Source organism: Pleuronectes platessa, chromosome 16 (genome assembly GCF_947347685.1).
Source record: "Pleuronectes platessa chromosome 16, fPlePla1.1, whole genome shotgun sequence".
Lineage (NCBI taxonomy): Eukaryota > Metazoa > Chordata > Actinopteri > Pleuronectiformes > Pleuronectidae > Pleuronectes > Pleuronectes platessa.
In genome coordinates this window covers 19350804-19377117 of record NC_070641.1, presented here as the reverse complement: position 1 = coordinate 19377117, position 26314 = coordinate 19350804, and the positions used below count along the sequence as shown (strand labels likewise).

The 26314-nt window shown below is 42.9% G+C and overlaps 5 protein-coding genes across 6 annotated transcripts; 2 read left to right on the top strand and 3 right to left on the bottom strand.

Annotated features, from left to right (window-relative positions):
• tufm (Tu translation elongation factor, mitochondrial) lies at nt 1-4433 on the bottom strand. The gene is made up of 10 exons (XM_053442667.1): nt 4376-4433; nt 3247-3293; nt 3025-3163; nt 2697-2863; nt 2322-2591; nt 2051-2183; nt 1433-1537; nt 1182-1333; nt 777-896; nt 1-415 (listed from the first exon to the last, which is right to left on the bottom strand). The coding sequence occupies exons 1-10, from the start codon at nt 4410-4412 to the stop codon at nt 245-247; spliced, it is 1341 nt and encodes a 446-aa protein (XP_053298642.1). The 5' UTR covers nt 4413-4433; the 3' UTR covers nt 1-244.
• A 667-nt stretch (nt 4434-5100) lies between these two features.
• hspbp1 (HSPA (heat shock 70kDa) binding protein, cytoplasmic cochaperone 1) lies at nt 5101-8801 on the top strand. The gene is made up of 8 exons (XM_053442664.1): nt 5101-5237; nt 5436-5566; nt 6221-6428; nt 6522-6746; nt 6909-7064; nt 7502-7598; nt 7704-7815; nt 8449-8801. Exons 2-8 carry the CDS (start codon nt 5447-5449, stop codon nt 8497-8499), a joined length of 969 nt encoding a protein of 322 aa, XP_053298639.1. The 5' UTR covers nt 5101-5237; nt 5436-5446; the 3' UTR covers nt 8500-8801.
• Nucleotides 8802-8866: 65 nt separating this feature from the next.
• tmem86b (transmembrane protein 86B) lies at nt 8867-10647 on the bottom strand. The gene is made up of 3 exons (XM_053442666.1): nt 10266-10647; nt 9899-10142; nt 8867-9770 (listed from the first exon to the last, which is right to left on the bottom strand). The coding sequence occupies exons 1-3, from the start codon at nt 10314-10316 to the stop codon at nt 9322-9324; spliced, it is 744 nt and encodes a 247-aa protein (XP_053298641.1). The 5' UTR covers nt 10317-10647; the 3' UTR covers nt 8867-9321.
• aspdh (aspartate dehydrogenase domain containing) lies at nt 10000-14667 on the top strand. Its single transcript, XM_053442665.1, has 9 exons — nt 10000-10366; nt 11237-11303; nt 11486-11543; nt 11751-11895; nt 12046-12130; nt 12336-12485; nt 12594-12817; nt 12894-13033; nt 13953-14667. The coding sequence occupies exons 3-9, from the start codon at nt 11489-11491 to the stop codon at nt 13988-13990; spliced, it is 837 nt and encodes a 278-aa protein (XP_053298640.1). The 5' UTR covers nt 10000-10366; nt 11237-11303; nt 11486-11488; the 3' UTR covers nt 13991-14667.
• gys1 (glycogen synthase 1 (muscle)) lies at nt 14182-24198 on the bottom strand. Of its 2 annotated transcripts, none has more exons than XM_053442662.1 (16): nt 24076-24198; nt 21003-21121; nt 20594-20775; nt 19581-19772; nt 19290-19475; nt 19059-19203; nt 18766-18883; nt 18108-18228; nt 17845-17951; nt 17395-17454; nt 17022-17214; nt 16232-16358; nt 16047-16142; nt 15807-15970; nt 15640-15720; nt 14182-15518 (listed from the first exon to the last, which is right to left on the bottom strand). In XM_053442662.1, exons 2-16 carry the CDS (start codon nt 21118-21120, stop codon nt 15282-15284), a joined length of 2127 nt encoding a protein of 708 aa, XP_053298637.1. In that variant the 5' UTR covers nt 21121; nt 24076-24198; the 3' UTR covers nt 14182-15281. The 2 variants fall into 2 exon arrangements, with proteins under 2 accessions (XP_053298637.1, XP_053298638.1); XM_053442663.1 differs by lacking the exon at nt 24076-24198 and adding an exon at nt 22580-23729.
• Nucleotides 24199-26314: the final 2116 nt, after the last annotated feature.

Here is a 26314-nt window from a genome sequence, read left to right as displayed (position 1 = left end):
TACAAAACAAACAAGTCATTTTTATTATTAAATACATTTTATTACATAAATGACATTTGAGTTTTGACAGTCACATCACAATGACAGTGCTAAACAGGTGTTTTGGTTGAAGTGGACAACAGCGCCATGCATGATTTTGAGTCCTCTCTTTGCATGGGTTTATGTATTTGTAAATTGATATTCATCGATTGACCCTCTCCAAGAATCCCACCCCCCCCTCCCCAGCTCTCTGTTGCGTTTCCCTTCAGCCCCAGTTGCACTGGTCGTCATCTGTATAAGTCAGGATGTCTGTGACCAGGCCGGTGCCGATCGTCCTGTTTCCGTCCCTCAGGGTGAACCTCTGGCCTTTCTCCAGAACCATCGGCTGACGGAGCGTCAGAGTCAAGGACGTGTCCTCTCCTGGCATCACCATCTCCTGAAACAGGACGAGAACAACGGGAGAGTGATCACTATCCTTCAAAATCATCTACAAACATGAGAAACCTAGAAAATACATCATATCCTCACTGGGACCAATCAATATTGAAAGACCAGAAAACTATAAACCAAGACTTTTCATTTTCACAACTTTGATGTACCACAATACAGCTAAACTGAAAAAAAATCACATGAAAACACATGCTACTCATCCACTATTTGTTTTGTATCTCTACTTTTATCAAGACAATGACTCAACAGAGCTCTTTTTCTTTTATACGATTTGACCTGTAACATTGTGAAGTTACAAGAAGCACAACTAAGCTTTTATTGAGACAGACACACACACAAACACACACCTTTCCCTCAGGGAGAGTGATTCGGCTGGTCATGTCCCAGGTCAGAGAGAACATGACGGGCATGAAGTTGTTGACGAACGGTTTGTGTCGGCCTCCCTCCTCCTTACTCAGAACATACACCTGTGATAATAAGGACACACGTCAATGTTTCCGTTACCGCACAGTGCAAGTTTCATATTTCCTTATATAACAAAATGAATCAAAAAGAAAACTGTAAAACTCCAACTCTAAACTACTCTTTATATGTATGAAGCAGGATCTTTAGTTCAGTAAATGACCTCAGTGTCATCACTGCAGCATCTGGTCGGGCTCCCAGTTTGCCTTTGCCTCCAGGTAAGACTGAGTCATTTAGATTCACTGATGGTTTAGAAATACAACAGATGAATCAACTTAGTGCTTTGAGACCTGGGCCTGGACTTTCTGGTGAGGCATGATGGATCCTGGTTTACACATCACCATCCCTCTTCTTATGTCCTCTCTCTTCAGGCCTCGGACCAGAGCGCCCAGGTTGTCTCCCGCCTCGGCCCGAGCCAGAGACTTGTGGAACATCTCGATACCTGAGGCCGGGCAGGACACAGAAACAGCAAGGTCAAAGGTCACGGCAGTGTGCAATGACAGATAATGATTGATCTCCAGTGCGCCGGTCGCTCACTCACCTGTAATCACAGACTTGAAACTGCGATTGTGCCCCATAAACTCAGTCTCGTCTCCTTTCTTGATGATACCTCTCTCCATAGTGCCCGTCACCACCGTGCCCCGGCCTGAAAGACACAATCCATAACTCTTGAGATCAGAGAAAATTATGTTTGGAGTAATTAAATCTGCAGTCTTGAGATACAGCATTTTACAGTTAATATTTTGCCACTTAATGTTATTTGTGGTAACGATGATTTCATTCTTCAGCGTATTATCAAATGCTTCATATCAATAAAATCTGTACAGCCTAAGCTGAAAGATTATGCAGGTCAATAAACCATGATAAATGATAAGAGCAATAAACTGGCATTAATTTGAAATGAACACATATCATATTAATCTAAAGGATTTCTAAATATAGAAACATGAAGAACATTTTCGGTAACGGTCCACTTGTTATTTGAAGTTTGCCTTTCTGGTGTTTATTTTAGATGGATTTGAACAAGATCGTTTTCAAAGGGTTAAATACTTAAATACACACTGAACTACTACAGATCAAATATAACACATTAGTCATTGATCAGGTTGAAGTAACTGGAGCAGTGCAAGTAAGAGCTGCATGTCCTTTTGTCTCCTACCTGGGATAGAATAGACCCCTTCAATGGGCAGGAGGAAAGGTTTGTCCAGCTCTCTCTTGGGCAAAGGGACGTAAGAATCCACAATCTCAAGCAGCTTCATCACTGCATTCACACCCAGCTCGGGATCTTTGTTCTGAGGTGGAGCAAAGACAGAGAGGTAGGTCAGTCACAAATGAAGCTAATCGATCTAACCCCAACAAGGTCACAGTAAAGGTCAAGTGAAAACAACTGTGGTTAAACTCCTCAGATCAGCACAGTACCCTCTCCTCACCTCCAGGGCGCAGAGGGCGGAGCCTATTACAACAGGCGTGTTGTCGCCATCGTAGCCGAACTCTGTGAGCAGCTCGCGGATCTCGATCTCCACCAGCTCCAGCATCTCCTTGTCCTCCACGGCGTCTGCCTTGTTGATGAAAACAACCACATGCTCAACGCCGATCTGCCGGGCCAACAGGAGGTGCTCGCGTGTCTGCGGCATCTGGCCGTCGGTGGCTGCCACCACCAGGATGCAGCCGTCCATCTGAGCTGTGCCTGTGATCATATTCTAGAGGAGAAACGCAGGCGTTACTCAGGTAAGTTCACGTGACAAGGAGGTAGCGTCATGTTCAGTGTTTTGTTGCACGCAGGTTGGAAGAGAAATGGAGATTACCTTGACGTAGTCAGCATGACCAGGACAGTCTGTGTGAGCGTAGTGTCTGTTGGCCGTGGTGTATTCTACATGAGAGGCGTTAATGGTGATTCCTCTCGCCTTCTCCTCGGGGGCATTGTCGATGTCTTCATACTTTTTGTAGCTAGCGCCACCAGCATCAGCGAGCACTGAGGATGAGATGTCACGTCACTCAAAGACTTCTTGAGACATTTAAAAAAGCAACTGTTGTTTTTCAGGGCTGAGCTTCCCAAGCTGCTTTCAGACAAACGGTTTTCTAAAACCTTCCAGATTCTGCTGGTCAGAACATTTTCTTGTATTTTGACTCTACCTTTTGTGATGGCTGCAGTCAGGGTGGTCTTGCCGTGATCAACGTGGCCAATTGTTCCGATGTTCACATGAGGCTTGTCGCGGGAGTACGTCTTCTTCGCCTCCGCAGCAAAGGTCCTCCGACTCAGGGGCACAGCGCTCTACAAGGCAGAGAGAATTAAGCCGTTAACAAAAAAACACAATGTGAAACAATGTTTAAACGGCAGCTCGGGCGGACACTCACCAATCTGAGGGAGCCGTGCAGGAGGCTTGGCTGCGAGAGCTGGAGGGCTGAGAAGAAAAGATCCAAACATGAGAATGATGTCAAATTAGATAACGGCTGATTAGCTAACGGGACCATAGTGTGATTCAAGCCTAATGTCTTCAAAATAAAATGTTTTTGTCAGAGTGCAGGAAGTAAAACTCAGTGAAGGTATTATGGGTCTGTGACTGTCATGTTATCTAATATTTGTATGCAGTGAGATGTTTTTTACACATCGTTTCATCTCAGTTGGTGTCAAACCCTGTGAATCTGACACCGAACTGCAGAGAATTAATACACAAATCCTGCAAGTTGACCTCTTCAGGGGTATTTTGTATTCTTCTTAAGTTGGACATTGTGACATATGATTATCTTGCAGTAAATCGATTATCGCAGAACCACTGTATCGTGATATGGTCGATATCACGGGGCCACGTATCAAGCATCGTATCATATCGTACCCTGCGATTCCCTCTCCTGTCAATGCACTATTACTTGGAAAAATTACAATTGAAATATAAATAGATTTGATTTTAACCTTAGGGACATTTTACCCATTTTCAAATCACATTTAACCCCCAAATTACCTCAATAACACAGAGATTCTCCTAAATGAGTCCAGTGAGCAACAGGGTTAAAACAAAATCTCTGTCGCTTCATTTAAACATCTTTCAAACGAGGAGGAGCAGCTCCAGCTTCTCGTTGCCTGCACTGACTCTGTGACTCACGTCCACCAGAGTTCAATATCACAGGTGGTGTTTTGCAGATGGAAAGCAGCAGCTGACATGAAGCCAACCAGACTGAAGGAATCACCATTAACTCAGCGTCGTTCTCCTCCAGACAACCTGACATCACGTTAATACTCATGCGTCTGTCCAGCTGTTAATAATAAGAGTATTATTCAAAGAGTCATCAGTTCATCCTCCTCAGGCTAACACTCATGTAACGTGACCTTGCTGTCGGGAAGAGGCTGCATCAGTCCTCTCCTTGACTCGTGTTCTTCTACTGAGCAACAACAACATGTTTATAACAAACACACAACCACACTGAGCGCGAGGAATCGACCCAGAGACGGAGATATACACAGAGACACAGAATTAAACAATTTTACCGGAGAAACATGCGCGCAAGCCCACAAGCGACGCCATCTTGGATCGACGAGACAAACCAGAGACGACGGACGGATCAAGAGAATTCCCAGACGACTCTCAAGCGGAAATAACGTAAATCCAGTTCGCACTACTTCCACTGCACTTACGACTTTACCACTTATAATAACAGAAATAGCTTATTGTAGATGTTTAAAAATTGCAGAGGAAGGAATTTTCAAAATTCATCGATCATATGTTGCTTATTATAACATATACAATTGTACATTACATTTGAACAGGAGACAATCTTTTTATAATCGTTTCTATTTGTATTCATAATGAGGAAATTACTTTGGACTCTATTTAATCCTATATATTGACCACCCATTGTTATATAATAACATGTAAAGTGTCACGCACGTTATTATAGCGGATAAATGTTTTATAGTAGTTTATGTGTAATACTGAAGCTCTGAACGTCTCGTGAGATTCTTCTCTCACTTTTACTGACACTCTCTGAACGTCACTCATTCAAACGTCACAAATGTACCGTAATTGCGCAAATAGATGCGCTGACATAGTTTATTTTCAATGTTTTACTCTTGAATTTTAACCTTATTATTACAATTATGAACGACTTCATAAACAAAGACAAGTGAAGACTTAAATCACTGATATGAGGCAGAATACATGGGAAAACCATTTCTTATTTGCGTGTTTGTTTCCGTATTTACAGTAAAAGATGGCCGCCTCCAGGCCACTCGTGAGATTAGCTAGCCAGAATGTTCTGGATCATTCATTCCGTGAGCTAACGCAGTTTGTACGGTTTGTATGTAAATCGACAGAGAAAGTTTGCTCATTAATTTCACTGCGCAGTGTAAGGTGAGTTGAAAACAAGTGCGTTTTGTTAACAGCATTCAATTGTTCTCCGTAGTAAGAATCATTAATGACGCTTTCGATTTGGCAGGATGCAGTGAATTATTGACCTCTGGGGCAAACAGGCGAACCTCGTGGAACTGAGGTCAGGCGCTGACTTCATTTAAAACACATTTTTTTATTATTATTTCTCTCGCTCCTCAGGAATATTCATCATGGCAGAAAACAACCAGGACAAGAGATATCCCCCAAACCTCGGAGGCGTCCTAAAGATGGCGATGGATGCTGGAGTCGCTGCAGAGGGAGCTGCTCCCGTTGAACCGATGACAGAGGAGGTGAGATTCAACACTTCAGTGCACACAACGAGACAACAACCACAGCACAACGCATAACAAGAAAAGAAACACAACACATATCCCCCCCCCCAGAAAAACACAACATATATCTATGGATGTAAAACACAGAATCAATACTGAACACGATTAAATACAGTAGAAGCAAGTGTAAGTAAAGGAGCCATGGATTGATGAGCCATTTAGTGATTTGATGCCTGCTAATTATATATTTCACACCTGATAAGGCTTTAGACACAGTCACACACACACACACACACGCTTCACCTTAGGCACTGACCTTTGGTCAATTGTAAAAGACAACAATTCTCTGACTGTAAATGGTAATAAACGCAATCCTTAGCTGTGGCAATGAACACAAGTATTCTTTGAGTGTTCAATTCGGAGCCATCATTCCAATATAGTGCAACATCTGCTTTTCCGTTGTTTACAAATTGCCTATCAAAGTCACTGGACTCACACATAATTAAAACTAGTCAGGGGAGATACAGAGGCTTGAATCTTCTTGCAATGGCCAAAGGTTCTGGGCCTTTGCACGTGTCACACTATAGACGACCTCCTCTTTCGGTTGATTACTCTTCTTTTTTTTTTTTATGGTAACTGAGAACCATTTTCCCTCTTGTTCTTTTGTTCCAGAGGAAAGCATTTCTGAAAGAAGCTCTCGCAGAAGTGTGCAGAGGGCAGGTGGAGGAAGTGGAGCATATCAAGCAGTGCCTGGAAATTTTGCACAAAGAGGAAAAGAGCGAAAGTGGGAAGGAGGGAGAGGACGCGGAAGATGAAGCTGAGCGGGAATCAGCCTTTAAGGTTATAACGGAGTTGTGTGAGAATTTGGACAATGCCAGAGGTTCGTTATAATCACTACAAAATTTGATATTCTCCAAACGGAGCTGAAATTGGAGAAGCTGTTCTGACCGTGTGCCCTCTCTCTGCCTCACAGACCTGATGGTTCTGGGTGGACTGGATCTGTGCTTCTCCCGGTATCTTGGTCATGTCAAAAGTGGGCTGAGGTGGCGTGCTGCTGAGCTCGTTGCTTGCTGTGCCCAGAACATGCCGGAGGTGCAGGTCCACCTGCTGAAAATTGGGGTTCTGCCAAAGCTGCTGCAGATGACAGACTCAGACCCTGACCCCACCGCCAGAGTAAAAGCCTTTTATGCTGTCTCGTGTGAGTATCTCATGTTCGCTCTGGCACACACAGGTAGACAGTGCTGCAGCATTTTATGAGTGAACACTTGAAGTAGATTGAAATGCTAACTGTGGTTATTTCCAGACTGATTTTCATTTTACACCCCAGAATGTAACCGACTGTATCGTGTCGTGACTTTAGGTCTTGTCCGAGAGCAGGAGGCAGGACTCAAGGCGTTCCTGACCCTCGATGGTTTCTCAGTGCTGACGCGATGCATGCAGTCGGAGAATGAGAGGCTCAGGACCAAGTCGTCATTCCTTCTGCTCAACCTGCTGAGGTCACATCCTGAGGAGAAAGGTATGAAGGAGAGAGGCGGTGAAAAAGCACAGTGCCTTTTTAAATTGACTAGATATTGGCATCACAAATGTTATGATCTTGTTGTCGAAATCTGATGATAATCAGAAAATCATACCATAATACATTCCTACGACGAGATTTAGCATTTCTTCAGGGTCACAATGGAAGAGGGTCTCTGGGACAATATTTATAACTATCTTCAAATTATTTATAAAGCTGCCAGTAGTAAAGAGCAGATGAATCAAAGTTTTAGCCTAATGCTAATCCATGGGAAATGCAGTGAAAGCATATATGTTTGAGTGTGTGTATGTTTATGTACACAATGGAATCCAGACCTCCTTCAAAGATGTATATGATGGAGTTGTGTGCAGTATCTCTCTTTTTCCTTTTTGTTTAACAAAAAGGAAAACTTATTTCTGTTCTTATCTATCCTGCAGACACGGTTATCTCCATGGGAATGGTACAGCAGCTGGTGGCTGTTCTCCGCACACCCCACTCATCTGTCCATGAACATATACTTGGCGCCATCTGTTGGTAAGAAACACTGTCGATCTGACGGGCCTCAACACTGAGAAGTTTACATGACTTTGTTCTTCACGTTGTTGATTATGGCGTCTCTCTGTGTTTCTGTTCATGTAGTTTGGTGGAGGACTGTCCAAAGGGGCTCAAAGAGTGCAGGAATCCTACTCTCGCACTGGAGGAGCTGCTCAAACAGCGAATCAAAGAGCTCGGTGGAAAGGAGGAATGGCAGGTAAAGACTTTAGAACAATACAATATTGAAAACTGTAAAAAAAATGATGATTCAGAGTTTAAACGTGTTTCTTTTTTTTCTTTTTTTCTTCGCTAAATTGGGCAGAATAGATATTATAGAGAAGTATGTGAAGAAGTAGCCAAATACCATATACTGAGTATATAATTCATATACCTTTTATATAAAGATGGACAACGCATCTTCACTTCCTCCCACTATGAAGCCAAAATATCCCTTTATACAAACACTGCCATCTAGTGGATTAGGAGTCCGTGCAGTAGCAGTTCGGTGACAGAGCTACAGTAGTGAGGTCCAATCATGAGTGACGTTTTCACAGCATCAAATAATTAAGTAATTAAACCAAATTTACCAGGAACATTTGAATACACATCAGTGTGATGTTTACTTTTAGTTTGGTTCCGTGTCCCATCCTCTAACATGGAGGGGGTATTTAAAACCTATACAGCTGCCAGCCACCATATGGAGATCGAGACGCTTTAGCTTTACTTTGGGGGAGATGTCATATCGTCCATCTTTCTAGAAAGAAAATATTGATGAAAAGATATAAATAGTAGGCAGGCTTCATATTTGTCAAAGGAATATGTTTTAAAGTCATATTTTTGTTAACAACAGGAAGAGCTGGACTTCTGCGAGAGTTTGGAGATGACATGTTTCCGTGGATAGCGGTCCGATGGCAGTGGGATGGATCGCTGAAGTGTTGTTCACCTCAAGTAACAGAACTTATTCCCTGCTCTAGATCATCTTGAGCAACATCCTTGTCTGTTTCCACAGCTGTCCATACTTTGCCTGTACTCCACGGATTTAACTGTGTAAATCATGTATAAAATACTTTTTTCCCAGTCAGCTGTCACTTCAGTGTAATGTTTTCAGTTCCTCGTCTCTTAAATGTATCACCAACCATCTGTATTACATGTAGTCGTATCATGATGATATTTGTAGTTAAATGTACATCACATTTAAATCCAGATTTTGTCCAAGTGTTTTCATTTATTTTCTGTTTTTGTTTTAAAAACTTGGCTGAAAAGTACAGACACATTTGTTTTTTTTATACCATATTTATTTATTATTAACAAAACAAATGGGAGTATTTATCTACATATAATGGCCCGTTCACAAGTGGAAAACAATGCCACCACATGCACAACTTACACTAATACAATGATTAAAATATTGGTACAAATCACAGAGTACATGTTATTGTTAACATGCAGACATGTGTTGTATGATCATTGAAAATCAATTTAGAAACACAAAGTATCTTGTGTTGCAAGTTGCTCTTTTGCTTTATTGTTTCCAGTTGTAAACCTTTTGACTCAAGGGGCTGTCGAGTGTAAACTGTCCTCATGAGTTTATCTTCATCTTTTCCTTTATTTAAAAATAATTCCTAAATTTATAATGAGTATTCAATGGTAGCATCAGCTCTTTACCCAATGAGTAAATGTGCGGACGATGGCTCACACTTTAGGGATGCCACAGGGATGCTGTCTAGGACCTCTTCCATTTTCCAAAATCTTCCTTGTTCGCTGTTGCCTTTATATCACCCACAGCGATTAGTAGCTGTGCCAAATAGTACGTCCCCATGACAATAGTGTTTCCGTGCTGTAGCTGTGTGACCTTGAAAACTTGCAGGGCCAGTGCAATGTCAGACACTATGAAAGACAAACTTCCCAGCAGTGTCGCTGCATGGCGGGTTCTAATAGCTAACGCTCCCATTAGAGTAATAAGGACAATATAAACCCCCACACCGGGAATGAGCAGCTCTGAGTCCGGTGCCTTCTGCAAGAATGGATATATGTACATGTAGTAGCCTCCTCCTATCGTGAGCAGGATCAAGAAGAGGACAATAGTCAAGGAGGAAGAGGAACGTGTCGGATAACGACTGGAGAGGAAGGTGAGGGAGTACATCAGATGAGCCACAGCAAATGCACCCATTCCTGAAACAGATCATGATAATAAATAACTGGAATAAAGTGCAGCTTTTATCAGAGTGATGAACTTGCCATCGTTCACTGAATCTAGAAAATTGCAATTTTACACCTTCGCTTACAAAGCAGACTCTTACCATGCACAAACAGCTCTGGCCATACCAGGCAGCAGTCACCAACAGCAGAGAAGAGCAGGCCTCCCGCCACACCCAGCACACTCTGACCTCCATTCCAGCTCAGCACGACAGCAGCCAGGAGGACAGTGGGTGCCGTTTTGACAGCTGCAGACACGATGGAGGCCGGCGAGTCAGTAGTCCACAGGTAGAAGAACAGAGCTGTGGACAAAAAGAAAGGCAAGAGAGAGAAGAGCAGGGCACAGGACTGAGAGGGAGGCAGGAGTAGAGAGAGAAGGAGAGAGAGAGGGAGACATGTTACAACTGAAAAGACACTTAAGTAAGTTAATGTCTAGAGACTGTGAGAAAGAGTAAATAGTTTCTGTGGTACCGTATTTCTCCTCTGCCGCCTGTCGTAGGCTGCTGTCTCAAGGATGTCCATCTTCTCAGAGGTCAGCACTGACGTGGGCTCTCAGACCATCAAGTGAACAAGTGAATGAACTTATTATATTCTTCTTCTTAACCTGTAATCCGTATTGTTCTCTCCTCGTTCTCCTGTTCCCCTCGTCTCTGTATCTGTGCCTTCAGTCTGCTGGTATTTCACAGCACTGAACTTTAGACTGGTGCTTCCTGTCTGATTGCTCTCTGATAATCAATTCCCCATTTTGCTTTCCTATGGACAAACTGCCGACCGTTGACCTTTCCGGGCTGAATACAATTACATCGACACGCAGAGGGCAAAGTTGAACTGGGTGAATAACTGGGAATAGGAAACTGTCACATATGATAAAGAAAGTTTTCTAGCTTGACATTTGTTGGATTGGTCCTTATGAAAACATGCATACATGGATTTTAATAAGTCAATGTGGGAAACCTCCGTATTCTTGAAATTCTAACGTTGTCAAACTTTCAAAACTTAATCTGTAAGAATTATGCTGCTATACAGAGTTGTGTGTTATATGCAATGTGTGACTCGCTTGTAGGGGTTTTGTTGAATTTTGTAGGATGATTCTACAAAATAATAACAATGATCTCATATTGTATTGCTTTTGTTCACTAGATGATTTTGAATCAGCGCTAAAGACCAACAATTATGATAATTTCCCAATCAAACACTGTTAAATTGTGCATGTGGGGCAAAAATAGCAAAAAGGCAAACATGCTTATCAATATGCAATATATGTAAGTTTAGAATAAATGGATGTGAGTCATACAAAGTGGATTTGTTCTGAAATTGTTAGAGCAGGTGGAGGAGGAACCCTGCATGCGTGAGAGAATTCTACAAACTGAAGCACGGACAATAATTAACTACGGCTTCTCAGAGTCAAACTTTGTACTCTGCTTTCCCACAATTCCCTGCAGTCGTGGGCCGGTGGCTGTGCTTCAGACTGAGAGACTCAGGAGCTCTGGAGGCGTGTAGGATTATTAGGTGAGTAGAGCAATAAATGTAGTTATGCTGGTGAACAGGCGATCGAGGGAGATGAGATATAAAGTAAGGTCAAATGCAGGTGTGTGTGTGTGTGTGTGTGTGTGTGTGTGTGTTTGTGTGTGTGTGTGTGTGTGTGTGTGTGTGTGTGATGGTGCTCTTATTAGTTTGCTTTCCCTGCACAGGACATGGAAACCAGCGGCTCTTTGCTGAGGATTGGAGTTGTAGGATTTGGACATTTAGGTTGGAACTGCTTCTCCAAATTCAAGACACTGTTTTCATTCAATTCATAAATGCTTATTCACTTAACGATCTGTTATCAGCCATGAAATTGTCTAAATCTCTCTCTCTCTTTCTCTGTGTGTGTTTGTGTGTGTGTGTGTGTGTGTGTGTGTGTGTGTGTGTGTGTGTGTATGTGTGTGTGTGTGTGTGTGTGTGTGTGTGTTTTAGGGAAGTACTTGGTGGAGAGGATCCTTAAAGATGGAGCAGCTGTGGGTTTGACTCTGGCTTTTGTCTGGAACAGAAACTCTGACAAACTCAAAGGATTAGTCCCCGATGAACTCATACTTGGCGATCTATCGTGTTTCGCAGACAGGTGCAATCACACACAAATACACACACAAATACAAACACAAATACACACACTAAGCATCTTCATGTAATCGCTCTGTAAGATACAGACAGTGTGTGATGCTGCCTGAAGTCTCCCTTTAACTTGAATGGATAATCCGTGTGTGCTTTGCAGGCCATGTGATGTGATTGTAGAAGTGTGCCATCCTCAGATAGTGAAAGAATTCGGACTCCACTTCCTGTCTCAGTCTCATTTCATGGTAAGATTCTTTGTCTGATTAACTAAAGATTCAATCAACCTGGAGAGAGTGGCTCACTCTCAACAGATACGTATCATTATTGCTAATATCTGTCAATTGATGTTGTTGAATTTCCACTTTGAACCCGGATGTGTAAATGACCGGGTGCTGAAGTGACATCTAAATGCTTGGTCCTGTGTTGTGCCCGTGTTTCTCCTCCTCTCAGGTGGGCTCTCCCTCGGCCCTCGCTGATCCTGATCTGAACGCGAGGCTGCGTCAGGCGGCTCAGCAGTATGGCAGAACACTCTACGTCCCCAGTGGTGCATTGTGGGGAGGCCAGGACATCCAGAGGCTGAGTGACAGTGGAGCCTTGAAGGTAACACTGGACAGAAAGTCAGGATAAAGTCTGAACAAAATGGGCCTCAGCACATTGTTGTGAGAGTCTCTTAACATGACTGTGTTTCTCCTCTCTGCTTCCTTTCAGGCGTTGTTTATAAGAATGTCCAAGCATCCGTCCTGCTTCCGGCTGACAGGGGACGTCCTCTCTGATTGGACGGAGGGAGAGGGCAGGCGGGTTTTGTTCAGTGGCTCAGTGGCAGACCTGTGCCCACTGGCTCCTAACAATGTGAACACCATGGCGGCAGCAGCGGTGGCAGCAGCATCACTGGGCTTCACAGGGGTTCAGGGAGAGATTGTGTCTGACACAGCGTAAGTCTCCTCTACTGAAATCTGATTGACCCAACAGAACCTTTCACATCTCACCTCTGGCCCCTCTATTCTGCAGGTTGAGTGACTACCACGTGGTGGAGGTGGAGGTGACGGGGCCAAATGGCTTCTCAGTGCACACAGTGAGGAGAAATCCAGCCAGACTCGGGGCTGTCACTGGCAGCGCAACATACAACTCATTCTGGAGCAGTTTACTTGGTGAGTCTCAAAGATCCTGAGAATAAACAGATCACTTTTGTCTCACAGAGTTGGAGTGAATGCAAACTGCAGTGAACTCCTACTGCCAGCTGAACGGTTGTGGATATTTATGGTATCCATTTATACATTTTTGCTTTGTAAAACGTCAAAAGTAAAGTACTCACTGTGCAGAAAATGACCATTGCTACTGATTTATTACTAATAATCGTGCAGTAGTATTTTCATGTTGTAGCTGTTGGAGGTGAGGTGACTTTTTATGACTCTATAAACGGTGTTTTATTCCTGTGGGTCTGGTTCCTCCCTCCTAAGGGTCATATCTGAGTGATTGTGAGATTATTAAATAGGTTATGGTGCAAAAATTTGAAATATTTTCTATTTTCTCTAAAGCTTTTTAGTGAACAACTGGATATGTTTACCTGTTTGTGCCCTGAAAAGTTATTTAAATTATGAAAAATGTGAGTCTTGGTAGAACTGAACATCTGTGATGTGACATCGGGTCCCAACTAGACAACATTTTGTTTTAGGGGGTCACGAGCAAAAAAGGAGGTACATCCCACTTTATCCGATTATTTGTATAATCAAAAATGTAAAACCTTTGAAAAGTGACTACAGCTTTAAAAATAGATGTAGAAGAGTGGAGGTATAATGTAGCATCATTATAAGGACTCATATCAATGCCAACTCAAAATTGTATTTAAATACAGAACATGAGCAGTTGCTTGAGCCCTCGGTTCGGACCTGGCCCTTTGCTGCGTGTCTTCCTCTATTCTCTCTCTCCATTCTACGTGCACTGTCCACTGTATAAATAATACAATAAATATTATAGATATAAGATTTTGAGTTTCTCGGTGTGTGTGTGTAAATAAGTGACGTGCGAGGGAGATTTTGATTTCAACCCTGAGTTTCTTGTTTTTCTCAGCTTGCAAAGGTCACGGGGGCCGAGTTTACTTGTGCTGAAGCAGAGGACGACTCCGGTTGATCGTCAGCAGCAGGAGGATCCACTGGGAAACCTGTGATAGTGAATCACTGGATCAATACGTTACTAAAGAACTTGATATTTTGTGTTCCAATAAACTGTTAGCACACAAAGACAGAGCCAGTTATCATATGTAAAACACCAACAGGTATATACAGAGCACACACACATATATATATTCAAACTTTATTAGAAGTTCATCTGGTGCATGTTGTGAATGATAAAACTGTTACAGGAAGTGCGGGTGTATATGCTGGTAAAACTATTTTCCTTCTTCCTTAACAAACAGTGAATACGTACTCAAGCTCCTCCAGTCGTCTCATGTCCCTCACATGAGAAACATGGCTGCCACCACAGGACACAGTTTTACTCTTCTCTTTTCCTTTCACAAATAAATACGTTCGGAAACAGGCAAACCCAGGAGTATCCACCCCCCACAAAAAGCACACACACACACACAGACATACACAGGAGTGTGAGGTCGGTCATCGATGATCGTCACTGAAAGGCTGTGATAAAATAAGGCACGGAAACAAAATGAAAACACACAGACACACACAACACTATTCGTACAATGTTGCGTTTGTGTGCTTTTTCCATTATGTTTCCATTCTGGGAGGTCTTGTGGTAAACAAGGCATTACAAAGACAGAACAATATGCTACTATAAAACAGTGGAGTTTGAAGCACTGAATCACCATCGCACATTTAAGCCAAACACAAGTAAAAAGAATGGCTGCTACTTGTGGTTCCTCACAACAACAGACACCGTCTGTTACCTGGAAAGTAGCTGATCCTGCTTTCAATGTGGAAAGATGACAAGCTGGTAAAAAGGAGAGTTCTGCTCCGACCGACCGTTCACTCAGGTTTTTAAAACCCTCCTCCAAAGACTCATAATAATCCTACGTTATTTTTCTCCATGATTTCGACCTATCGGTGTTATCCAGTGTTAGTAATCTACAAAATCCAGCAATCCTGACTCTTTTTTATTGATTTTTTTTGCATGTTGAGCTGTTGATTGGCTCTTTTCTAGCTGCTGTGTTTTCTCCACAGAGCAAACCACTGCTTTCCCTGCTGGTGTAACTGAGAAAAAAAACAAAAGCAAATCAAACCCACAGATTATTGGAAATTTTGAGGTATGCACAGTTTGGGAAGTCACTGACACAAATACAGCTTTTCACGTCAGGCCAATATTAAATTTACCACTCATCTATAACGTCTGCGAGTACATTGATGACTGTAGTTACGTAGGAGGGTGCGTGTTTCAGTTTGTCTAATCCGAGGCACCATTGCTGGACCCGTTGGCCCCGGAGCCAGCAGGAGACTTGTTTTTGACTGGCAGGGTGAAGGGCTGGCGGATGTTCACGCGGTCCTTCTCCGCCTCCAGATCCTCGTCGTAGCGCTCGTCTTCATCGTTGTCCTCGGCCTCGCTGTGGCGCGGGGAGGAGTGGCGGGACAGAGCCGGAGATGGCGGCACGGAGGCAGGTCGCGGGTAACGGAAGCCTGAGGTCTGAGGATGAGAACAAAGACGCCGGATATATTCCATCAGAGGAAGCTGAAAAGATTTTTTACCTCTACATGTAATAATTATTCGGTAAATCTCCCATTCAAAGAAACACAAGCCGACTTACTGAGGTTGAGTCTTGAGGTTCATACAGGTAAGTGTCAGGGAAGGCTTTAGCCAGGGCCATATGACGAGCTGCTACATAGTACTGATGCAGAGCAGAAGAGAACCCGTTAACATTCCAAAGCTGTTGCACGATTTAAGTTTCTTCATCTTTGGGATTTGCCATCTCACCCTGCCGAGGTATCTCCAATCCAAGAGGTCACTGAGGCGCTCGGTGCGGTTCCTCTGGATGATCCGCTGGCGCCGGCTCTGCTTGCAGAACTGGAACAGGAAGGAGGTGAGCTGGTTACACGACTCATCGACCCCCCGATGCCGCCTGTCCAGGATGTAAATACCTGCAAAAGAACAGCGTGATGAGAAAGAAAGAATCGTTTAGAGAGAGTAAGTTACAAAATGTATAAAGAAACCCACCATACGCCGAGGGGTCCGCTATGTGTTCCTCCATGAAACAGCCAAAGCCTGAGAGGTTAGTCGAGATCGATGGAATTCCCATGACCGTGCACTCGGCTGACAATGACAGAAGCAGAAAAGTCCCATTAACATTTTAATGTCATACATATGTGTACATACATCTTGTCAACATGCATGGGTCATACCAGGTGTGTAGCCCCAAGGCTCGTAGTAAGAGGGAAAGACGCCGAGGTGGCAGCCTCTTACAAACTCCTCATAATCCATGGGCAGTAAAGGAGAGGTGGACGAGAGGAACTCTGGATGGAAAATTATCTAATGGACAGAGATGTTGTTTAATATCAGTGCCATTGACTGTACATAAAATATGAATGACATGTTGGCTCCCCCAAGAAGCAAAGCCAAAGTGTCTTGATCACCACCTGGTGGCTGGCTGCAGCGTAACTCATAAACCCTTTCTCTTCCATGATAGTAGAAGGGACATGTACCAAAATAATAATAATGATAAATATGGATTCTGTTATTTTAGGCCGTTCTTTTCACACTTTCAGGTAGATTTGGTTTTAATTAGAGATTTTATGCTTTAGAAAAAATTGTTGAAACATAATGATTGACAGCTGAGACACTTGTGATTGGACAAGGGTGCACATCGGTTGAGCCTCATTATTGCAGCTCCCTCCCCCGATCACTACGGTGCAGACTCTGGCCCAAAATGCATCTGTGCAAGATGGCAGCGCTCGTTATCCAGGACGTTTTGGCTTAATTTCTCAATAGTGGGAGGAAGTGGAGATGCGTCATCCATCTTTATACAATCTATTATCAGAGTATTTACCATAAATACACTGTGATTGGCATATTTTGAAACAGCGCAGATTGCACATCAGTTGTGTTCATGTCTCTCAATTGAAAAAAACACAAATACGTCAAATGTTTAGAAGAAATCATTTTTTAAAATCTATTTAGGAACATATGACATACCTTGACACGGTCAGCAGAGCTGTTGAAGAGGCCGATGCGGCGGACACAGTTGAGGATGGGGTCGCTGCTGTCCTCCAGCATGTTATGGGTGCAGATTGGAGGCTGGCACTGTCTCTGGGTCGCGAAGATGGCACGCTTCATTATGGTGAAATCATCCTTGTCCAGCATCTTTGATATGTCTGGCAGCTGCCCCCTGAACAAAGCAAAATTGTTTTAGACTTTAAGATTAAAGAAAAGATGTAAAATGATAAGCTTGAATATTTGCAAGAAGCGTAACTGGGTTTGTGACGTCTGAATTGTATATAAAACACCAACTTCTGATGGGAAACATAGATTTGATTTCTATGCAGTGGACTGAAAGTGGTCGACTTACACTAGAAGTGAGTCGTAAAGTTTCTTTCCGAAGCGTTCCTTCACAGTCTGAGCAGTATCCCTGTCACACGCAAAAACAAACAGAGTACAACGATCATAAGACAACAAATCCCTTTCCAGGTTGAAATCAAGGTGAAGCAGGATCTTTGGTTGTCCGACTAAAATTCCACATTTTTACTTGAGTGGTTTACAGACATGAACTCTGGAGAATATTTTCCAGAGTCAGCCTTTCACATATGAAGAACGTGTTCACAACAACGGGTTAATTGAAGTGAGGGGTGGAACCTGAGAAGAGCAGCAGGAGGCGGGACATGGTGTGTACATTCAGCTGAGTGTTCGTTTATAGCACATCGACACCGGCCCTCAGCACCAAAAGCTCTTAAATCTTGTTCTCTTCAGCGGCGTCCTCTACGTGTACGGCACCTCTTTTATTTTTTTTACAATATCTCACCAGAGCTGTTTCCTGACGGCCTGGCCCTTTAACGTCTCCACGTTGAAGTTGTTAGTCCGAGCTGGCATGATGAAGAAGGCGATGACCGTCACATCGCTGTGGTTGACCTGCGACAAGAATGCCACCCGAAAATAGAAGTTACATTTCTTGACCTGGGATCCACATTTCTCCTCCTCGCTCCCACACACAGACAAACAAACCAACGCTTCCACTAAATCTGTTAACACAAGCACACCAACACACACACACCAACACACACTCACCCTCAGTAGATAGTTGAGTCTGGCTAAAGCCTCCAAGAAGATGTCGGCTCCTTTGTTGGAGAACTCGTACCTTCCAGCGATGAAGAGGAACAAACACTTGTCCAGGTTGAAGTCCAGGTGTCTAATGGTCACATTACATGGATGAATGCACTACTGACAATTAATACTATTTTTGACAAATGAGCATGAACAATAAACTTATTCTTAAAAAAACGGTTTATTTCTAATGAATGCAGTAATTTGTGTATTTGTGTAAGTATTTTTCTGTCTTTTAATGTAAAGTTACTGAATATGTGGTCAATAAAAGGCAAAAATCTTAAATTACAGTAAAAACAAAATACAACCACGAAATAATAATAAAAATAAATAATGATAAGATGTGTTTGAAACTGCAGACACTCAAAAATATATTTTAGATTTCCCAGGTGGTAAATTTAGAAATACTGTTAAATTAATTAAATTTTTTGAAAATGTTATTTAATATATGAGAAACAAAATGTATTTCACATATAGTGAGACTATTAAAAAATACTTAACTTGTCATTGACCCACAGATTTGTAGTATTTACTCTTTTAGGAGTCCACACACGAACATTCAACATTCGTCCTCACTCGACTCTTCTAGTGTTTGGTAAAGTGTGTGTTGTCGGTCACTGACCCGTAGAAATGTCCCCTGATGAACTCCTGAATCCGGTTCTTGCTCTGAGCGTGGAGGTTTTGAAACTCATGCATGGCTGAGAACTTCTTCACATTGAGCCCGTTGGGAGTTATGATGTCTGCGTGTGACAGAGAAAATAAGTTGAAGTCTAGTTTAGTCTCTACATCGATTAAAACAACGAAACATTGAGACATTCAGAGCGAGCAGCGAGACATTAAATCAACACTTAGAGAGAGCGTCTCTCTCTCTCAGTCAGTGGTACATAAGAAGAGTGTGAAATATCAAACACACACCTGGTTTCCTCATGAGCAGGTGCTCGGCCTCAATGGCTGTGATGTGTGACACGGTGGTGAAGACGTGAGCACAGTGAGCGGCCGACCGCTCCAAACAGTAGCGATGGTAGATCTGTCTGTCGCCTGCTTCCTTGTCCAAGTTGAACTGAAGGAGACACACATGTGTTAGATCATCTATTCTTCCATGTGTATTTCATTACAACCCTTTGATATCAGTCCTTAAGTACACACGTCTTCGATTTTGTTGTAGAAGTCCACATTTCCAGCACACAAGTATCGGCCCAGCAGCGTAGCGTGAGTCGTGAAGATGGTCGCAACCGGCAGCTTTCTGTGTCTACACAGCACCAGGCCCAGGCCGGCCAACCATTCATGGAAATGTGCCACGATGTGTGGAGGCTCCTCACTCTGAGCGGCGTACTGTGACACAGGAGAACACGGGGTCAGTGATAACCACACACAGTCGACAACCAGCCAAACTCATGTGTGTGTGTCAATTCTCGTCAGTTGCCGTGAGCCGCTGACCTCTCCCAGCAGCCAGGCCGTCAGGAAGCCGAACAGCACGGCGTCGTTGGCCTCGCGGTCGAACCACGGCACACCGATGTCACAGAGCTCCCACAGCTCGCTCTTCCACCGGTCCAGCGACCAGGCAGTGAACGCAACGTCAATCAGAACAACGTAGGGACTGCCCTCGATGAGCCAGCGCCCGAAGTAGACCTGCAGGGGAAACGATAAAAGGCTGAGAGGTGGAGGATGTACTTTAATAGAATAATCTGTAATAGGATGATATGGGAAAACTTGATGAACCATCATTTTACAATACAAATAGTACAAACCCCTCAAATCTCATGAAACATGTTCTAACGTCAACGCACGCAGCTGCAACTGCTCAACTCCTGTATTTGGTATTAATATATTAATTTATATATGTAGATAAATGGGTTCTTCATTCTGTCTCACATCTCATAAGATTAACGTTGAGTCACTATCAAAGTATTGAGAAGTGTATCTGGCTGGCTGAATGTACAAAAACACCACCTAAATAAGAAAATCTGATTTTCAGTACAGATAGCTGGGCTCTGGTGTCGGCCTGTCATGGGACTACAAGTTGTCTGAAGCAAAGGTCATTCAGATAGGCTTCACTGAAAAGGCTGCACTATCCCTTTAAAATAGCAGCACCGCCAGCCTTGGCCTTGACCCATAATTCCACAGCACAAAGCATTAAAATATCTCACTCACACACACACACACACACATCTATTTCTGGAGTGTGTAGTTGTGTAACTGTGAGAGACAGAGAGACAGTAATACAACCTTTAACCTTTGCAGGGAAATGTCATGGTGTTTGGAGAGGCGGTCGGGGACAGAACGCCAGCGGGTCGGATATAGAAGAGATCTCTGAATGGGCTTTTAAGTGTGGTGCATATTCACAGATCTCTCTCTATCTCCGGCCGTGTGTAGTGAGAATGTGTTCCTTGAGCTGAACCCGCACATTTGACTCAGCCCTGTGTGTGTTTACTGTGTTCGTGTGGTAGTACCTTACACCCACTGGAGTTCATCTTGTCAATGGTTCTCTTCAGTGCAGGGTTAGTGGGCTCGATCAGCTCCACCTGAGTGCGCACGTTGCTTTCCACGTAGGGGCCGACCAGGAAATAGTTCTCCCCCCATTCCTCTGAGGTCATACGGGCTTTGGTCTGGATGACGGTGTAGATGCCTCCAACTTAACACGTGCAGCAAACATGTCACACGTACGCACACAGAGTTGAGACAAAGATATAATGTGATTCAGCCTGATATATACATGCATGTATAGAACACATTCCTTTACAACTCTCTAAAACTAGATTTTACATGAGGATTAAACTGTGGAAACATCTGAACATTAAAATAAACAATAATCATTTTCAGAGAATTACACAAATGCACACACACACGCCAAGCACCTACCTTTGTTAGCAACCTCCCAGGCAATTTCAAAAAGGACAGCATCCTCCAAATCAAACTCCTCGTCCCACTCCTCCAGTCCTGAGAGGGACGTGACAGATAGGCTGCGAGCCAGCGGCATGCTGGGTAAACACAGAACGCACTCTTGAGACAGGAGTGACCCACAACCACATATACACACAGTACATGTTCTCAGATGATGTCTTATTCCTTTTTCACATATACTTCTTCAACACCCCACTAAAGTCTCTAGTGGTGCAAGCACTACAGTGTTTTTAATAATTTGTAAAGTAATTCATCCAGACATCATGAACCTTAAGATGAAATATGTACAATATTTACCACTGGACCAGTGATTTTAAACTATTTACAATTAATATTACTTACTTACAGTTTACTATTACTAGAGAAAGTGACATTGGTTAAAGAAAGTGTGATTTAATCTTGGGATTTACTTTGAACTATTTCCCAACCAACATTTCGCCACACACCTACAAAACCAGTAAATCATCGATGACTTACTTCTCTACCCTATTACACTATGCTACTGTGATGCAAACACAGCATTTCTCAATCTCAGGTCTTCTACAGTTTGAATAAACTCTCTGGAAATGTAAATATAACCTCCCACTTGTACGCGTTTTATGGGAATTTAAGTCCAGTGAACCTTAAATGGTACAAAGGTAAGTGGCAGACGGCCCAAGGTTAAATAAGTACACCATCGAAAAGTGAAAACAATGTAAATCTAACAGAAAACATGTTTTTGTCGGGGATTAGGAAATCTGTTAATTTATTTACCATCAGCATTACAAGTGAAATACGTCTTTAACGTCAAACTTTTCCCGCGAGTTTTCAAACTTTTATGATGACTGACAAACTCAGTCAAAGGCAGTGGTGGTACAAACTAAGTACAGCTTCTAAAAAGATAGTGATTCAGAACATGAGCAGAAAAAGAACAAGATGTAGGCTTCACATGATGGAGGAGCTGCACTAAAACCCGGTGGAGCTGGATCGGGATGAACTGGACAGTAGGTGAAAGCAAAGCACAAGTGCAACTAATTCCAGGGAACAAGAAGATATAGAGAAACTATAGAAGGGCGCATACCTCCGCCGAGGCTACAGCTCAACCTCCCCATCGATTTGCACCCGTTTTTCATGATCTGCTTCACAATTTAAAAAGGTTCTTCCTAAGCCGGTGCCCCAACCAGGGTTTAGCTGCTGTACGAGTCCAAATTTCAATTATTTCAGGATTGATTATTCCACACTTCCCTTTTCATTTTTATTAATTTGTTTGATGAGGTAAACTTTAGAAACACTGAGACATTAGACTGACTGACCTCCCATGTAGCCACATAACATTCACATGTTATAAATTTTTGATATTGGTATGGTAATGTATGTTTTAAATGTTTGATATCTGTATGTATGTTTTAAATGTGGACCCCACTAAAAGTAGCTCTGTCTTAGGGTAGAGCTAATGGGGATCCGTCAAAATAAACATGCACAAACACCCATTAAACACAAGTTTTTATCTATAAAATCTACAAAGCTGTTCTGTGAGAGTAAAATGTTCATCTTACGTTTCTGCACCAGGGGTCCACTGTGAGAAGACTGCGACAGAAGCTCAGTACCCCTCCATCAACAGTGAAGACATTATAAAGCACAGGAGAGGAGTCCTTTCTCCTGACTCACGAGCAACGACTCACAACACGCACAATGATTGGCTTCCAAACTGGTCGTGATGTCAGAAGATTCTGCTCACACCTGATCCTGCTCGTGACTGACTGAACCAGAAATGGTTCCCATTGGTTCACTGACTGACTCACGTCCCATTTCACCATTTCTGATTTAATACCAGGAGCCGGAAAAGGTTAAACCCCAGATAAGAGCTTTGATCAGGTACAAACATGATCCAGCCGCTTACTTGCTGATGTGTACAAATATGTCGCAATCCCATAAAACCACAACAGAGAAAGCAAATTGGGCAACACACTGACAAACTGACACAGAGGAATGTGTTTCTACCTGTACAACAATCCTACCCACAACTGTGTGCACGATTCAATAGAAATTTTATCTGAGTATACTTTGCTCATGAGCAGTCCAAAGTGGTCGTGCTGAGCTGCTACTGATAGAAGTGGTTAAAATTGAAACACACATTTTACGACATTCGGTTCATCACCACCAAAACCTGATACATCAGAAAACCAGAACCACTGTAACATCAGATCATTTTAATCTGAATTCAAACAGCTCTCTCTTTCTCCTTCACCGGAAAACCTTTACTTTATGGAGAAGCAAATATGCATATTCTTTATTTCCAATTGAGAGTAACTGCTGGACGGACGCCCTCACCCACTCCACTGGAAGCACTATACTCTGAGAGGACGCGCTCTGGAGGTTTCAAAATTTCCACATCTCATTTGCACCATGACTGGCTTCCAAACCCCTGTGAGAAAACCCCCACTCCTCCATGCAAGACTTCAAGTCAGACGCAAGGTGAACACAGAGAAAACTTCCTGTTCCTGTATGTGAACAAGGAAACGACAGAGTCAAACTTCACAGAGAAGCTCAAACATCCACCTGAGGAAACACCAAGCATATTTCCTATCCTATAATGAGTGAATACCACAATGCTGGAGCTGAACTACAGGTTATTTCTTCAGGGACCCCCCCACAGCTGCTGGGATCCCTCAGGGCTCAGTGTGAGGACCATTGGCCATGCAAACACAATAACCACCTTGTGCACATTTATATTTAGCTGTGAGCTGACCAGTGGGCCCACAGGTCTGAACCCCCGAACCCCAGGCTATGGAGGAGGCGCTGCTCGTCCATCCCCAGGGGGGACCACCAGCTTCCTGCCCATTGTCATTACATCACCAAGCTGACCTCTGGGCTGGACGTGCACGCTCCCTTCACACGCATCCTCCGTGTTTTGGGTGCGAACGTGACATCAGGCACATACTGCTGCAGCAGCGGAAACGCGCAGAGGACACCGAGTCCTGATGCGCGTCCGTCGAGGAGGACGTGCGCTCCTGTGAACATGGAGGACAGAAACGCAGAGACGTGCACTCACCCTCCGGTTTGTCCAAACTTCAACAAGATGAACTACACATCAGCAGCTGTTGCAGTCATTCCCCCCCGAAGAAGAGCGAGGACACCGGACAACCGTGTACAGGGGGGGGGGGGGGGGGGGGGGGGCGGGGAGAAGGGGGCGGCGGCCTCAGTTAAATGCCAGCGGCTCACATTGGTGTGGTGCGTTCACTGTCATGAAGGGAGAAGCCCCGCCCACTGCCCGTGCTGCGGGAAGATGATTGGTGTTAGGTCCCCGCTGTCACATTATTCACGAGCTCCACTCTCATTGGCCCCGCTCTCCTCTTCTGGCTCCGACCCGACTCTGCAAGCAGCGCGAGGGTAACTGGGTGTTTTCCTCAGCGCTGCGACGCCATTGGCTGGGCAGCGGTGAGAGGGGGCGGGGCCACGGTTGGTGGAATTCATTTGTTTCATCCATATAAAACAGTGCCAACTTTTTTCTTTCTCTTCATATGAGGAGGTTTGGAAGCTCATTGCTGCAAGAAAAAAAACAAAAAGAGATGAATGCCGGGTCAAGATTGTGAGGTAGTAAGTCCAAATTATGAAATGTGAAGTTGCAAAACTTTAAGATAATGAGTCAAAGTTAAGAGATAAATAGTCAAAACTACGAGATAGAGAGTCCAAATGATGATAGATGAATTCACAGAATGTAAAGATAGTTAGTCGAAGATACGATAAGAAAAGTGAAAATTATATAATAAAGTCCACATTATGAAATATGAAGTCACAAAATTTTAAGATGGCAAGTCAAAGTTAAGTAAAGTTGATAGCAAAAGTCAAAATTTTGAGATTGTAACCCATAAAAATGCGATAAAAGTCGAAATGATGAGACAGTATATACAAATTATAAAATATTAATATAAAATATGAAGTAGCACAATTATGAGATAACCATAAAAATCATTAGGCAGTAAACTCAAAGTATGACACAGATAGTAAAATTAATGAGATTGTAAGTCAGAATTTGTAGACATTAAGTTGCTAAATATAAAACATTAAGTCATGATTAAGTTGTTAACTAGTTAAAATTATATAAATAAAAATGAGGGGATATTAAGTCAGAATTATAAGAAACTGAGTTGACATCTTGAGATTATAAATTGTTATTTTGAGAAACTAAATCATGCTATTGCAATATACAGTCACTATTTGGAGTTGGTGAGTAATTTTTGAGAAAGTTCCTTATTATAATTACATACAGGATTATTTTTTGGCAGAAATGAGCTTCCATAGCGGGGAGGAGAAAGAGATATTTATAATGTCCTCCAAGGGTCAGAAGGAGCATAGTTTGGAGAATACAGCGTGACTCTAAGACACCCAACCCCTCTTCATATCTCTGGGATCTCTTTCCTTTTGTGACCTTATAGTTATTTTCCACTGGCTGCTATCAGGGCTAACCCCACCACCACCCACCAGGGTCTGATCACAAGGGCTAAACCATTCAAGTTTATATTGGTAAAGCTCCTGAGAATAAGTGAGTGGCCCAGCAGTCATAGCGCCATTGTCCTCAGCCCCTGAATTCCAATGACAGATACCCCATTGGGCAAAATTGGGCACGTGCCCTGGAGCCAGTAGAGGCACTTGATTTGAATCTGTGGTTATTTAATTGTTTGAATATTTAGTAAATTAGCAGATAAATCAGGTGATGATATTGTTTACCTTGCATTAAGACTGTATTGGCAATTCCTGTTCTGCTAACATAATTGCTGTAGTTTGAAAAATGCTCGTAGATGTAGGTTACTATCTATCTATCTATCTATCTATCTATCTATCTATCTATCTATCTATCTATCTATCTATCTATCTATCTATCTATCTACCTACCTACCTACCTATCTATCTATCTACCTACCTACCTACCTCTCTATCTATCTATCTATCTATCTATCTATCTATCTATCTATCCATCTACCTATCTATCTATCTACCTACCTACCTACCTCTCTATCTACCTCTCTATCTATCTATCTACCTATCCGATATGATATGATATGATATGATATGATATGAAATTATAAAATAATTACATGTTTTTGACCAGGAAATAAGTGATATATAGATTTTATTAAATTCAATCATCTTCTCTCTGATGTCTATTCCCTTCCCTCGCTGTTGCGCACGCTCTGACATCATTTTGCCGGGAACACACGGTCCTGTCAATGCTGAAGGTTTAGACAAAAAGCCCGCGCTCGACTTCCTCCTCAAAGCGACGGAGTTTCCGC

Coding starts and splice junctions, on each gene's coding strand:
- tufm (XM_053442667.1), bottom strand. CDS start 4,412: ATGGCGTCGCTTGTGGGCTTGCGCGCATGTTTCTCCG. Junction 2,592..2,696: donor GTCATGCTGACTACGTCAAG/GTAATCTCCATT, acceptor TTTCTCCTCTAG/AATATGATCACAGGCACAGC. Junction 1,538..2,050: donor AGGGGTCTATTCTATCCCAG/GTAGGAGACAAA, acceptor TGTGTCTTTCAG/GCCGGGGCACGGTGGTGACG.
- hspbp1 (XM_053442664.1), top strand. CDS start 5,447: ATGGCAGAAAACAACCAGGACAAGAGATATCCCCCAAACCTCGGAGGC. Junction 7,065..7,501: donor GTCACATCCTGAGGAGAAAG/GTATGAAGGAGA, acceptor TCTATCCTGCAG/ACACGGTTATCTCCATGGGA. Junction 7,816..8,448: donor GTGGAAAGGAGGAATGGCAG/GTAAAGACTTTA, acceptor TGTTAACAACAG/GAAGAGCTGGACTTCTGCGA.
- tmem86b (XM_053442666.1), bottom strand. CDS start 10,316: ATGGACATCCTTGAGACAGCAGCCTACGACAGGCGGCAGAGGAGAAAT. Junction 10,143..10,265: donor GGCGGCAGAGGAGAAATACG/GTACCACAGAAA, acceptor CCTCCCTCTCAG/TCCTGTGCCCTGCTCTTCTC. Junction 9,771..9,898: donor GCCAGAGCTGTTTGTGCATG/GTAAGAGTCTGC, acceptor GATCTGTTTCAG/GAATGGGTGCATTTGCTGTG.
- aspdh (XM_053442665.1), top strand. CDS start 11,489: ATGGAAACCAGCGGCTCTTTGCTGAGGATTGGAGTTGTAGGATTTGGA. Junction 11,896..12,045: donor CTATCGTGTTTCGCAGACAG/GTGCAATCACAC, acceptor TGTGCTTTGCAG/GCCATGTGATGTGATTGTAG. Junction 13,034..13,952: donor ATTCTGGAGCAGTTTACTTG/GTGAGTCTCAAA, acceptor TGTTTTTCTCAG/CTTGCAAAGGTCACGGGGGC.
- gys1 (XM_053442662.1), bottom strand. CDS start 21,120: ATGCCGCTGGCTCGCAGCCTATCTGTCACGTCCCTCTCAGGACTGGAG. Junction 17,215..17,394: donor CTTTACGACTCACTTCTAGT/GTAAGTCGACCA, acceptor TGCTTTGTTCAG/GGGGCAGCTGCCAGACATAT. Junction 16,359..17,021: donor GCTCTGCTGACCGTGTCAAG/GTATGTCATATG, acceptor TCTGTCCATTAG/ATAATTTTCCATCCAGAGTT.